General features: G+C 37.9%; 1 protein-coding gene and 1 non-coding gene across 3 annotated transcripts in view; one reads left to right on the top strand and one right to left on the bottom strand.

The window, feature by feature from the left end:
- Positions 1 to 918: 918 nt before the first annotated feature.
- Positions 919 to 15064, top strand: part of LOC102218873 (ubiquitin carboxyl-terminal hydrolase 22) — a 29225-nt gene continuing 15079 nt past the window's right edge. The window contains exons 1-3 of one of the 2 annotated variants that reach the window (XM_023348938.1): positions 919 to 1370; positions 2119 to 2151; positions 14735 to 14867. In XM_023348938.1, the coding sequence (XP_023204706.1) occupies positions 1251 to 1370; positions 2119 to 2151; positions 14735 to 14867 (286 nt within the window). In that variant the 5' untranslated portion in view covers positions 919 to 1250. The remainder of the gene's footprint in view (positions 1371 to 2118; positions 2152 to 14734; positions 14868 to 15064) is intronic. The other variant, XM_023348939.1, reaches the window with a different exon arrangement.
- On the bottom strand, positions 13785 to 13856 carry trnad-guc. Its single transcript has one exon. It is a non-coding gene; the product is annotated as a tRNA-Asp (tRNA).

The raw sequence follows: 15064 nt of genomic DNA, 5'->3' as shown, positions 1-15064 counted from the left end.
AAATCAATAAAAACCTATTAAGTCAATTTAAATAAATAAATAAATAAATAAATAAATAAATAAATAAATAAATAAATAAATAAATAAATAAATAAATACATAAATAAATAAATAGCATGTTTCACAGAATGGGGTTATTAGAAAATAGTTTAAAATTACTACCACTACTCTATCTCATAGCATAACAGTACAAGTTATATATAAAGAACAAACAAACAAACAAGCAACTATTTAAATAAAAAAAAGTAAATCAGGGGACAGAAAGAAAAAAAAAATAAGAATTGATTGACTCAATCAAAGTAAGTGTACAAAATAAAGGAAATGGCCAACAACATTATAAGAAAAAAAAAGCTTGATTTGGACAAATTAATGAATAAATAAACTATTTTCAAGTTAAATGTCAAGACTTTAAAATAATCTTCGCACTTTCAAGGGTATTCTGATCAGCAAACTATAAATACATTTACTTTTCAATAATTTTTAACATCTGGATGAGACACCTAGAGGAATATGTAAAATAATTGGGTTAGGAAACAAAATTGCAACAACAACTAAGAAACCTGTCAATCTGATAGAACCACGCGACCTTTCCTTATTGGACTTAATGAGACAATGATTGGGCTGCGATGCGACTCTTAAATTAAACGGGGCAAACTCTTGTACTCATGGAAGCACTTTACACCATTCAAGAATAACACTGTTACAAATTCCTGATTGTCCATATACTCCCGGTTATCCTGAATGGGAGGTGTGTCATTTCCCGCAAATGAAAACGTCATTGATAAAATTCCAAACTCCGAAAGACGGAACACGCCGGGCGAAAAACCCAGCGCACCAAGCGTGCAACAAAGTTGAACGTAGCTACGTCACGTCTTTGTGTTGACAAATCATGATCCACATGGGCGGGCATTGTGAAGCTATAGTTGAGAGTTAGCAGGCTAACTAATCGTGAGAGTGGAAGTGGAGCTAACGTTAAAGGAAAAGACAACTGTCAAAAGAGAGAGGAGAATAGGAGTCTCAGAGGACTCAGGATTCTGCTAGATGGCTACATGAACTGATTCAGAGTTAGCTGATAACGACTGAGTTTATCAGATGCCTGAGGAGCATTTTGGATACTACACCGATTGTCCCGTTTCCAAACGGAAACCGTTTCTGGACACAGACAGTAGTGCTAGGTAGCCTAGCTGAGTGAATAACCCAGGAGACTCCTTATTGTCACCTCAAACTCCATCCTGAATGTTTTGTCTGTCATGAGTCCGGCCGGGTGCTCCCATGTGAACGGTTATAAGGTGGACAATTGGAAACAAAACCTCCGAGTCATATACCAATGCTTTGTTTGGAGTGGCACTGCTGAGACCAGGAGACGCAAGGTAACAAAATAAAAATAAAACACATGGAAACTGTAACGTTTGCCACTGAAACAGAAGGGAGATGTATTTTATTTGGCACCGACACGCGTAGAGCCGTGGTGTCCCGCATGAAGCACAGCCACAGCTGAACAGAATTACTGTATAACTGGAACTGCTCAAGTAGCTAGCTCCGCTGTTAGCCACCGGTAAGTTAGCTGCTGTGGGTCTGAACTGCGGAAACCGGTTGCTTGTTTGCAGCATTAGAACTTAAAAACTTCAGTTTGTCTTAATGTGGTGCAGCGGAATGTCTTCGGTTTCGCTGAGCGGTGATGTTTGCTGGATAAGTAAACTTGGGGTTTGAACAATTGTGGCCACGGACTAACATTACCTCACCAAATATGAACCCATTGTGTTCCCCCTTCCTCTTCCCCACGCACGAGTAGAGTGGAGTTCTTCCTCTGGTCGGCGTGGGTCAGATCTCTTTCTACCCTGTCCCTCCTTCATTTTAACAGAGCAAAATGAAGGAGGGAGTTTGAGTTGATTACCTTATTATCACAGTTTGTGTCTGAGCCCGGCCTGCACCACTCCCTGCAGCTCTCGACAATACGATGTCACTACTTCACCCTTTCTGTTCCCCTTTCATTTTTAAATCTTACTTTATGATTTCAAACCCCGTCATTGCCTTACTGTAGTAATTTGTTGTTTATTAGACCAGAACTGATCTTCTCTCATGAGTGTTGTACATTTTTATGTCGTTGTGATAAATCAGGTGCCTCAGAGTGATGCAGGATGGACAGATCTGGTGAGTTGATGCTGCTTGTACCCCACCTCATCTTCACTGACATAATGCAGGTAGAGCAGATGCATAAGAGCGAGCTTGCTCTCTCTTCCCAAGCATACCCGCCTTCTCCAGTACCTCTTCACTGAAAGGATTAAAAAAAAAATAAAAAATAGGTGTAACCTAATGTAGGCTGGAGGAATCTGACCGGAAGGTTGCACTGTTAAAACCACAAATACACAATGAGATATGACTAAGTTAAAATGTGTGCCTTCAAAAGAATCTCCAAATTTGTATTTTAAAGGATTACACTTGAAAGTGTATTTAAAGAACTTTTAAGTTATATCAAGATTGTGTATGTAGGTTCAAATTTAAGACAGGGCATCTTAGAAAAATGAATTTCAAAGGGAGTTATTCTCATTTAATTTATATTTAAAACATGGAATAAAAGGGTTCACTTGAGGATGTTGTAGATATGGCTGGGAGACATTTAAAACGGACCTTTTGATAGAGGGGGCTCAATAAGTAGCAAACAGACTTTCACAGCACAAACCTGTGATGTAATTGCTGTAGTTAAGACCATAAGCAAAACTGATTATGCAAAAATATTAAAACACATTTATTATAAAAGTTGTAAAATGTATGGATATTAATTTTGTGGTATTTTGATATTGGATTTTCAAGAGTTTCTTGATGCAAGGCAGGATAGGGCTCCTGTTCTGGTAGGTCATTCCAGCATTGTGGAAAACATGGATCCTTACATTAATTCACAACATTTTCAGACAGCTGTCAAGATTTCCGAACTCATCATAAATTAAAATGTCATAAGAGGTTTAAAGCACAAATGGTCCAAACAGACCTGCTTTTATGCACTGTTTAGCCACTGAATCCCATTCTCGTCGCCTGAATGAACCACACACAAGTGTTTACATGCAATAGAAAATGGTTACTTTTCAAATAGATTAGTAAATTTCAGTGATCCATCTGACATAATTTTTAGACATCCTATTGATGCAGAAAGCAGCAAGCTGCGAGTCGTCTTCATGGCGTCCATGTTGTCAGCATAGCGTGGTAGTGCTTATATAAGCTGCATTCACTAATCAGGAAAAACATCCAGTTCCACAATGGCCGATCGAGCTGAAATGTGAGATTTTTCATTGCATTTCTAATACAAACTCTGGTGAAAAATGTCTAAATTTTTGTCTCTCACCCCAACCACCTCTGAACATTCTAATGTCTTGGGCTAGATTACTCCACAGTTTGGGATTTTCCCCTCCATTAGTTCATATAATTTGTCAGTGCATTTGCCAGAATCTCTCTAATCAGCACCAGTTGTTAATTTAACTAGATGCTGCAGTAAAAAAGCCAAGCAATAGGTTTTCCATTGCTTTACGAGCAGCGTACGTTTGCTGAGATAAAACGAGTAAAGTCGAAAAGGAAGACATTGAAGCTGGGTCTGTTTAAATTCCATGTTGGTGATGGAATCAGGAGTCTTGTGCCTCACACCCTCTCACTGAGCCTTTTAGCCGATGTGACATGCAGAGCAGCAGTCGTGCTGCACACAAGCAACGTGCTCTCGAGAAGCGAGGCATTCATCTATTTCATCCTTGAGTTCTCAGTTCTCTGGGATCTTATTATAAACGCATACACTAAACCCGCATCGACGCTTTCAGAAGTGAGAGAAATGGATGACAGTATCATGAAGCGTTATGATCACCGTCTGTTGTTGAAAAGACAAGCTTTATCGCTGTATTGCTCACCGCTTATTCATCCTTCAACAATGGCACAAATGAAAATCAGCTCAAATTTAGCACTGCGTTCTCCATCGTGGATTTTAAGACTCAATGATTTGTTTTGTTGCTAAATTGCTGTTCCACATATATATTTTTTTCTCATTTCATTTTGTTTTTCTCTTAAAGTTTGTTCTTGGCTGCTATCATCCTCTGTTCCCCGAGGCTTAAATCTATTCCCAAGCAATGTGCAAGAGCTAATCTGTCACCTGCTCTGTTTGCACAGTTAAAAGGCTGCTTGGGTACTATAGGTTCACTGGAAACCTAAAGTAACCACATCATTTGTTTCCTTGCCCTCTGAGTCTATGAAACCTCTTGCTTTCATTTTAAGCTGCAGGCTTTGTGCTTGTGTTTGTCATTGTTGTTGAAAAGAAATTTCTGCATGGCCATAAAATGTTTAATGCTTCAGGTTTTAGAGAAATGTGAGCGTGTTGCATGTAATTTTAATGGCTTTGAAGCTGATTGTTATGCTTACATAATTTGATTCATTATGTCCTGTTAAATGGCATGGCCTATCAGGTAGTCAAAGGTCTAAACTTAGTCATACCTGAGAGAGACTACACCCAAGTTTACCAAAGAGACTGGTAAGGAGAAGAAAAAAAAAAACATCCAATAACCCTTTTGGCCTTTTTCTTTTGTTTTTCTTTTATTCTGTTCTCAAGTAAAGCTGTTTCTCAGACTACTGTCATGTAATATATTGATGAGATTTCTGGGCAGCTTTTCGTCAGAAATGTTTTTGATTTAGGTGAAACAATGTTCTGTAACAATATTGGTTAGTGATGTTGCAGTATATTTTTTGCTTGATCTATATGATGAAGCGGTGAATAAGAAAAATGTATTCTATTTTGACTTTCACAATTTATAACATTATGACTACAAACTCCCATGTATTTTTATGGTGATTTGATGTGATAGACCAACACCAATTGTGCAAAATTGTAAACTGGAAGAGAAATTACTTAGTTTCCAACTAAGTCATGATATATTTTTGCAGATATGCAAGTCTTTTGAGGTATTACTCTACCAGCTTTGAGCAACTACATTATTTTGGAAAAGCATGAATGAACCAGTTATTAAGCCTGGCTAGAGATTAGATCTGTTTTCAGTTTTCAGTCTGTTTCACTGTAGCTCCTGTTGTATGTTCATGGTTGTTGTCTTGCTGAGACTTCCACACCAGTCTCAGGTCTTCTGGAACCTATAGGTTTTCATCCAGGATTGACCAACCATATAAAATCTATATAAACCCAACCATCGTCTAATCAACTCTGATGAGCTTTATTGGCTATGTTAGAAAAAGAAAAAGTGTCCCATGAAGCATAATGCTGCGACCACCATTGGTTCATGGTAACGTAGAGTGCATTACTAATGGTTGTCGTGCCAACAGTATTTCCCCCTTGAGTTGTAAATCTCTTCAGCTCCTTCAAAATTACCACAGACCTCTGGGCTCCTTCTCTGATTAAGCCTCTCCTTGCCTTGTCTATGTCTTTGTGAACAGTCATACCAAACAAGTGAGGTCTTCACAGAAGAGCTAAGTTTATGTCTATATTGAGTTGCACACAGATTAACAATTGAGTTCTGTACTACTAATAGTTACACAGAACTTAATCTAAGGATTTCAGAGGAAAGGGGACTGAATATCTTTGTACTCTACAAACGCAATGTACAATATATCTTCTACTTCACAGTCTCGTAAGTGTTGGCAAACAACATAAAGTCATAATTAAATAATTAGTTCATGGCTGTGACTTGAACAAATGTTAGCTATAGGGTTACGGATACTTTTGCAAGGCTCTATATGGAACATGCATAAATCTTACTATTATCAAAAGGATCGACCCCATCTGTATTTGAAAGTGATAGTTTCACATTAAAGATGCACTTCAAAGTATTGGGTTAGCTTGTATATGACATAAGATGAAAGTGGGTTAGCTGGTACTGGCAGTATTTAATGTCATATCTGCTTTGAAGAGTTTGCTGTCACTTTGATTAAAGCAGTGAAGTTTTGATTACAGACCTCTCTGAACTAGAAAGGAAAAAAAAAACATCTCCACCCCCAACCCTCAAGTGTTAACCAAGATGCAAGATAGAACAGGGATTGTTAGGGGTAGAAATGAATATTTTCTTAAGGATAAAACATTTATGTTGCTCCTCCTCCCCCTTCTTTTACTTCACTTGACGCGTGCATTCTCAAACATAAATGAGATGAGGCATGATTTAATCCACAGAGTGGTTAGTTTTGGTGCTGTGAGCAGATCTTTGTCAGATCCAACTCCATCACATCGCAGGCCTCCTGCTCTGTGACTCATCGGCATACATTTGGAGCAGCGAGATCTATTCCTACAGACTGTTCATGCTGCTTGCTTGTTCCTCTTCTTCCTTCACTCCCACGTTGTGGCTTCCTCCTTTATTTTTTCCCCCTGCTTTCATTTTTTTTTTCTTTTCATTGTCAACCTAGTTAAAACCATGATTCATGTTGCTTCCTGCATATCTTCTTTCGGATTTTTGTGCCGGGAAAAAAATACTCATACAGCTCACATTTTATTAAATGTAATGCAGTTTGCCCAAGACCAAGAATGGTTATTCTGAAATGTAACAGAGGTTTTTATACGGTATTTTTGTATTTCTCTCACACACTATAGCTGTGGTGGTGCTGGATTTGGCCCCTATCCAGATCTGATTCCTTCATCTCTGTATGCTCTCCATCACCCTGTCTTGTCTGTTGTGGCTTTTGGTTTGTCAGTCATAGTGACTCTGGTAGAATGACTCAGTCTAAACAAATGTAAAGCCCTCTGGGGGTAATCGGTGTCCTGATGTGTCTTCTCGTGCTGTCCTATTTGCGGTCCAGTTCTTTAGATATTCCATTGTAATATGTATCTATATTCAGCATTTTATTGTGGTTTTAGGGCACTTCCTCTTCTGTCACTGTTGTTTGATTTTATCTTTCTATATGTTAAAGTCCTCTGAAAAAAATCAGTATGGACATGTCAGACCTTGAACTGGAACTTTGTTTCAGCCAGGAAGTGCATGATTGGTGTTTCTCATTGTACCACAAAAGAACAATACCAACCAATTGTTTTTATTAGTTGGTATTTTGTAATGAGCATCATTGTCTGAGCTAATGAACAAGAAACTTGTCTGACTGGAAAAAAACACAACTGTCTCCATATGATTCAATCCTGCTTTTCTTCTGTCTTTTTTGTTCCTTTGACTTTCCCCGACTTTAAATGATCCTCCCGATTTGACTGTTCAGACAGCTTTGGAAAGGCATTGTTGCTACAAAACATGGTGGTCATGGTTTGAGCCAGCCCTAGGCAGCCATCCAGCCCCCCTCAGAACTGCCATCTGGCTAATGAGCTGTCCATCACTTGTCCATGACTGTTCAAGCCCAGAACCTAGAGGTAATCAATCTCTTTTAGTGTGGACACTCTGTTATTCCACTGGTAATGCCTCGAAAGCAAGTAAAGGTTTCTTTAAACTGTCTAGAAATGGTTGTGTTTATGGAAAATGTGAGAATACGTGGCAGTAGACTGTTGAAAGATAATTAAATAGGACTTCTTTTTATATTTTCACTTTTACCGCCATTGTTAGCCGCTAATAGCTCCATTGTGCCTCTATGCTGTGCGGCTTATAGATTTTCCAGAAGGTAATAGCTAAGGCCTGATTGATCCTAATTGGTACTATGGGAATGCACTAACATTGAGTCTCATGTTCTTGATGCTCATTCAGACCAATGGCACCTTCCTTGTAAGTCATTTTGTTTGTCCTTCTTTAGTTTGTGTGGATGAACTGGTCTAATTTTTGTAGCTCACCTAGGTATGGACATGTAGGAATTGTGTGTTGTAGATTTTTCTGTGTTTTTCTTTTTGCAAGTACGTTTTTTATGAATTTGCAAGAAGTGTTATGAACAAACACTTGTGTGTTTAAAAACCTGAATTTCTTTACCAAACACTTTAATCTCAATGAGATTGGATGGAGACCATCTATGAAGATCTGTTTACGTTTTGACAAAGCATCACCATGGTAACACATAAAAATGCTTTCTGTTAAACCATTCTGTTTTTAACTATATTGGTATGAAAAGCATTACAGAACTATTGAAAGACCAACCTCAGCTCCAGTGTCAAATTTTTCTGCATATTGTCACAGGCTTTCTTGAGGGATTACCCAGCTTCACATTTTAAACTGAAGAAAAGCATCTCCACCAGATAATGCTGCCACCATCTTGTTTCACCTTGAGGATGGTGTGCTCAGATGGTGTGAAGTATTAGTTTTCTTCACTATAAAATGTTTTGCACATCGGCATAAAAATATATTTTATGGCTGTGAATTCCATACTGTGGCATAAGATCAGAATAGACTGAATGCATAGATTTTTTTTTTATTCGAAAGACAAATCAATAATTTGCCTTCCCTTTCACATGAGGGGAAGGCAAAAAGTGGCAGTTTTTTAGTTCCATAAAAAAACTGCCACACTTGGCATACTTAATTTTGTGGATTAAGTGTGCCAAGGTTTAAAAATGTTGAGAATGAATGGTTGTTCACAGTAGTGTCTATAACTTCAAAACTCCTGAGCACCATCATCAGTTCACCTCATATGTTTTTGTTCCATGGAGCTTTACTTTATAGGCTGGTGTTTATGGATCGCTTTGACACAGTACAAGGAGAAGCCACACACTCCAGCAATCCCTCACATCTCCCAACTCCCAAATTCATGTGGACGATGCGGAAAAGCGTTCTCACGCAAAGCCTCACAAATTGTCAACAGAGATCACAATGAGCAAATGGAAGGCAGACAAAAGGAAAAAGGGAATCACATAGAAAATTTGTCTCAAGGGCGTTTTACTGGCAGCGCATATTGATGACATTTTGTGAAGGGAGGAAAGACGGGTTGCAGTCCATAACACCGTCCTGGTAAGGCGCTGACAGACACCATCCCATGGGATCAGTTGGCTGCATAAAGCATCACTGCCAGTTTCCTCATTCTATTGTTTCTTTCTCATATTAATACTGATTCAGAGGCTGATATGTGTGCTGTTTTGTACATATGTGTTTGGATTTGGATTCTCCCAACAAATATCTTAACATGTGGGCTTATTGTGGAAATATTTTGTAAGTGTTTTTAGGCCTTTAAACACATTTCAGCTCGATGCATTGTTAATGCAGTTAACGGTTGAGCTTGTGTGTTTTGCATACATTCAGAGGCTTATAAATGCTTGGCAGAGTGGTGACTCACTGTTCTCATATAGCAATGCGCTCAAGCCTGTATCAACTCTCCTCCACTCCCCCCCTCCCGTCTGTGTTTTTTGCAGCAGCCGGAGCGTGCTCAGTTGATCCAGACCTTCATCCACAATATAACTGTCATTTTCTCTCCTCCTTAGTTTCAGCGCATCACATTACTGCCTACATGAATGCATTAAGTTGAATACTAATAGTGGGAGGGTGTGCCTATGTTAAAAATGCACGCAAAAGAGCAGAAGATCCAATAGAGAGACATTAAAGTGCTATTAAATAAAATTATACGATGCTGGATTGAGAACGTTGGAAGATTTATAGATTTGCACCCGCATCGTCTTAGCCAAGATCACTCAGAACCTCAAAGGAGCCTTATTCTCTTTTTATTAACAAAATGATTTATTCATTCAAATAATGCATCTCTTATATAGATGCTCCAGCAATCAGCAGCACTAAGCCTTTATACAGCCATGCAAAAGCATTCACTCCCTTTGAGCTTTTTTATATAGCAGAACAAAACATTTCAGTTGATTTTATTTAAATTAAATGTGATACAATTCAAACTAGAGTATAAGTAAAGTGGAAAGGGTAGTCATACACAGTTTAGATTTTTACAAGTGAAAATGTAGCATTCTTTTGAATCCCTTTTTCTCTTGTACCTTGAAATAAAATCCAGTTCAACCAAGTAGTTTATGGACAAGTGGCAACAGTCAACTAGTTGCCACAGTAAAGGAGCCATAAGACGATCTTAATTGCCCCAAGCTGTGTCAAGGGCACAACATACATGTAGAAAAGAGGCCAGATGGCCTACATGTGCAACGCTGTGGTAGAAAAGTAACACTGCACATCACCTTAAACATACCATTACCCAGATGTAACATGGTGGTGGCTGAGTCATGCTCTGGGAATGCTATTCTTTGGCAGGGATAGTGAGTTTTAGAAGAAATCTGTCAAGAACAGCTCTTAAAGCCAAGGTAAAAACCTAGTACAAGCATTAAATTAGTGTAAACCTTACACAAAATGCTAAACTTTTCCAGAGTTCTGGTCTTCAGGAGAATTCTGTAAATTCATTCTTCTGCTCTTGAAACGAGCTGTTCAACCACAAAGAGAGCATCCCAAATGGGATGCAGAGTTACACAGTATGAACAGAAGGTTGCTACCTGGTCTCAGTAATCTGAGCTACCGGCTGATCAATAGCCGATCTAATAGAACATTAAAAGGCCCCCGGCACAGACATAGAGGCAGGACTGCTGAAACTGAGGAAGAGATGGCCACTGAACCATTGTCAGGGGAAGAAGGCAGAGATAGATTTTCTGCTCTCTGAAGAGGTGTAAAGGAAGATAAGAAGGAGGGCAAGGCGTGGCACTCACTGGCTTTTTTGTTTTGGACTTGTGGTGCATGGAGGGGAAAAGGGATGAGTAGTCTTACTGCTTTGGAATGATGCACTTAGACAGGCAGTGGAAAGCACCCGTTTACGGTTTTGCTCTTTTTACTTTTAACAGATGCAGGCATGTTCCTTGATGAATTGAATGTCATGTTTTATGTCCTCCAGAATTTTTTTTTTTTTTTCCCACTAATTCTTTCTGGTTTTGCTTGAGTCACTGTTTAGCCAGTTTCAATAAAACCAAGCTTAGTGTTAAAGAACTTAAATATCCACTCAACTGCAGTGTTGTTACAATCCATGCCTCTTACCGATATACAAACCAGATTGGGAGCTTTTCTGTGAGCCTCTGTACGCCTCTGTACGTAAAATGTGACCTAACATGTAGTTCAGTGAGGTGTGTCATCTTTAACACTATGAACTAATTTGCAACATTTATTTTAGACTGATCTCATAGAGGCAATTGTTTTGATTAATTGTGCAGGAACTTGCGTACTGAACACACTTGTTTATGTACATTAAAGCTTACAGCAGCACTCTCACAAGGCTTCACATGGTGAAGAGCGGTCATGAATTTCAACATATCTCAGTCAAACAGAGTAATCACGTTAATGGGTAGCTAAGCACATTAGCATTGGGTTAATGTGTTAAAAGAAGTATGATGAACTGTGATTAAATGAATAAAGCACAATCAAAACTCTGCCACAGTGGTTTTACAATTTTAATCACCTACATTTATCATTTTATTCACAGCGCTACAGCCAAATAAGAATTAACATGATTTAACACAAGATATAAATGTTGACTGATGTTGGTTCTAATGAACTTATGAAGCTGTTTAATGTTATTTTTCATGTGTTATGATGGTTTTAGTATTCAAAGAAGATGTAGATACAAAATGTTAGCTGAAAAACATAAACATGCATGTTGTGAGGTAAAGTGTTAAAAAAGGCAAACTAGTTGTGCTAATCTTACATAAGTAGTAGCTTGTTTACACTATAAACTGCCCACATCAGCCCTCTATTACTTTGACAACGCACCAGAATTCCTCAGATTCTCACACTTTTACTTTTTAAATATGAATTGCTTATATCATACTACTCTTCAGGTGTATAGAGTGTATAAATTGATCTTGTGTCCACGTACATATTTTTTGACATTTGCTTTTTGGTTGCGTGGTGCAAGAAACTGCTGCCTGAGTGGTGTCACCTCAGGTCAATGGGTAGCCAATGTACATGTTCCTGGACATACTGTGTTCAGACAAATGCATGCAGTTGTCTCAAGCCACCCCTGATGGCGTGTGAGGAAAACCATCCTAAAGTATATTCACTTGCCAAAGTATCAATGCAATCGGATCACTTCGAATGTGAATGTCTCCATACCATGCACAGAAGAAAAACATATTTAGCTGTCTGGAAAGATTTCTGATCACAAAACCCTCAGTGTTTATGTTCTACTATGTACTGTTGCTCTGCCCATCTCTGCTATTGTGGTAACATTTTTAAAATAACTGAGTAAGCTGTTTAACAGCTGAGTACAGGCTCGGAGCAAATGGCACTGCTAATTACCCTGCTAATATTGGTTCTTTTTATACTTGTGCATTGGGTTAATGTGTTAAAAGAGCCAAAAAAAACCCCCAAAAATCCAATTTCTATGTAGTGCGATTTAAGTCAAATTCTGCATAAGCCCTAAAACTATTTACTTAAGTTTGTGTATGTTTAAAACTTAAGTCTACGAGTCAAGATAATGTTGAATCCTAAAGACAATGTTATTAGAACAGAAATAATCACTGCTTTTAATATTTCTTTTTAGATATATTTTGATAATACTATTAAGTGAGTTTGTGGTATATTAACTAGGAATGTACCAAAATGAAAATGTGCTAAAATCAATATCTGGTGTTAACATTGCTATTATGGCTACTAATCTATATTTACCAGTGTTATTATATTTTACACCTTTGAGAAACTGATATTACTTCTCTGCTTCAGTTAAAATCACCCACAATCACTGTTACATGTCCAAATAAAATCCACATGGCCAACTCCTTCCTCTGACTATACTGCTGCAAATTTTTGATGAGGATATATTGTGCATCCCTAATTTCAAGTCAAGTGTGAGAATCTCAGCTCTGCCCATGGCGATTTCAGTTCTGTTGCGCACACTTCTAATATAATTATACATTTTTTATAAATTATACAATTGTAATTTGCATCTCCTATTAAAAAAAACTTTGGTTTGTGTACACTGTTGCAACTTTGGCAAAATGAGATTTGGAGAAACATTGACACAAAGAACCTCTATCAAATATATGGTATTAGCATGGAAACGATGTTTTAAACTAGGTTTTAATATAATAATTTAAATCTAATCTTGAGTGCAAAAACTCTCATATATAATAAAGATAGATGAAGTCAAAATGAAAAGGTTTGTGGAAATATTAACCATTAAAAACAATAGAAATTGGGAAAAATTTAATTTTCATGCGATTATCTTTAAGAATATTACATTATTTTAATTTTTTTTTGTTTAATTGAAAATGCAATTGACTTAATGAATCAGTTATATTAAAATGAGACAAATTTTCTACAGAACAGCCATAAGTCAAAAAACTGAATCTTTGCAACACTGGTGGTTTTTATGAGACTGAGACACATGCATGTAAAAATCAACTAAAAAGAAATGCAGCATTTCTCGTTGTAAAAGACAGATTATACCTCACTTTTTCCACTACTCAAAATGTATAACTTGATGAACCATTGGCGATGATTCCTTAGTTCTTCATGAAGACAGCAAATTAATCTATGAATTTCCTTGCCGAACATACGTAACTCTTATTTTGGAGATATTGGGGTTTTTTTTGCTAATCTTGAGGGAATATTTAGAGTTTTTAAATGATTGGTAATTACCACTATCAAAGAGAAATATCTATTGTACAGTTGATTTTCTAAATTATGTCTTTTGAATCATGCACGGAGAAGAGGATGAAAGGGATGACTCCTTGTTTTCCCATTATACCAAGGGTTGATGTTCAGATGGAGTTTAGTTACTCTATTGTATCTCTAGACAAAAGTGAACAATATGTAGATAATGCTGTGCAGATTCACTGAGCTTGTTTTCAAAAGCTTTAGATGTTTTTGGGTGCAGGTTCATCTTGCACTAAATTTCCACTGTTTATTAGTAATGGGTAACTGATAATATAATATTCCTTTATTTAAGATCTCATTTTCAAGAGGGACCTGAAACAAACTTCACTCCCCGTCGGGGAATCGAACCCCGGTATCCCGCGTGACAGGCGGGGATACTCACCACTGTACTAACGAGGAGATATGATGATATCTGAGATACGAGATGATAACTGGCTTGTATCAGATTTAGTTTTTTCTGTGCATCTTCACCTGCTTCACACCTACTTTCCTCAGTTCTCACCCTCTTTCTTCCTTACAAAGCAGACATTCTGGTGACTTTTCTGCTCTACCATGACTCTGAATGTGCTTAAAAAGGATAATTGGCATAAAACTGTAGAGAACACAAAAACACAGATGTCTTTATGCTACTCTTATAAGCCTTAATTTGAAGTTTAATTTGAAGATTTAGCAATGTCTACTGTATTTAACAACTTGCCATGTCTTTCTGCAACATTTGTACACATTAACAGTTGTACTGCTGAACGCAATGGGAATTGACGGGACTTGGACTGGCTCTCGGCACGTTTGCCAGTAGTGTCAAGCTTTCAGATGCACAGTTTTGCAGATTGCTTCAACGATATAAGCCAAACCTATCACCCACACACATACGCGCACACAGCCACTGCTGATGTGGTGCCTGTTTGCCTCAGACAGATCTTGCTCATCTCTTGCAGTGCGCCTGCCAAGCAGTAAATCCCATCATCGTCTGTGTGTTTTGGAGAGTGAAAGATTCTTCGTGGAAATATGTTGTTTTTCGACTGTATTTGATTTGTCAACAGGCAGAGCAGTCGTCAGTCTGCTTTCATGTCAGGTTTATTCAAGCAATGTGTTCTCTGAAGTGTTTACGGGAGCAACTGGAAGATAGAAATCTGTTTCAGCTGGCAAACAGTTCCTCTCTGTATACTTCCCACTTACCATGAGTATTCTGTTATCTCCTCCTTCACTCTCACTCACTAGCTTCTCTCCCTTGTTTTGATCCAAACCCCCATCCTCCCTGTTTTTTGTTTGTTTTGCAGGCCAAGTCGTGCATCTGTCACATGTGTGGCGCCCACCTGAACCGACTCCACTCTTGTCTCTACTGCGTCTTTTTTGGCTGTTTTACAAAGAAACACATTCACGAACACGCAAAAAGCAAAAGACACAATCTAGGTAAGTGACCCATTCTTCCATACATACTACTGCCCACAATATGTTTTACAATAGATACTTTCTGGAAGTTACCACATTCAACAGAGTTACACTGAAAGTTTACTTCGCATTTTTGTTTCTGTCTTGCTGTAGAATGAGCCATCATTATATCAGACTAGTATTAAATTATGTTGGTGTCCACATGAGACCAATGTTCC

This window comes from Xiphophorus maculatus, chromosome 16 (assembly GCF_002775205.1).
Source record: "Xiphophorus maculatus strain JP 163 A chromosome 16, X_maculatus-5.0-male, whole genome shotgun sequence".
Taxonomy (NCBI): domain Eukaryota; kingdom Metazoa; phylum Chordata; class Actinopteri; order Cyprinodontiformes; family Poeciliidae; genus Xiphophorus; species Xiphophorus maculatus.
The sequence above is the reverse complement of the archived record's forward strand: the minus strand, read 5'-3'. Positions and strand labels throughout refer to the sequence as shown.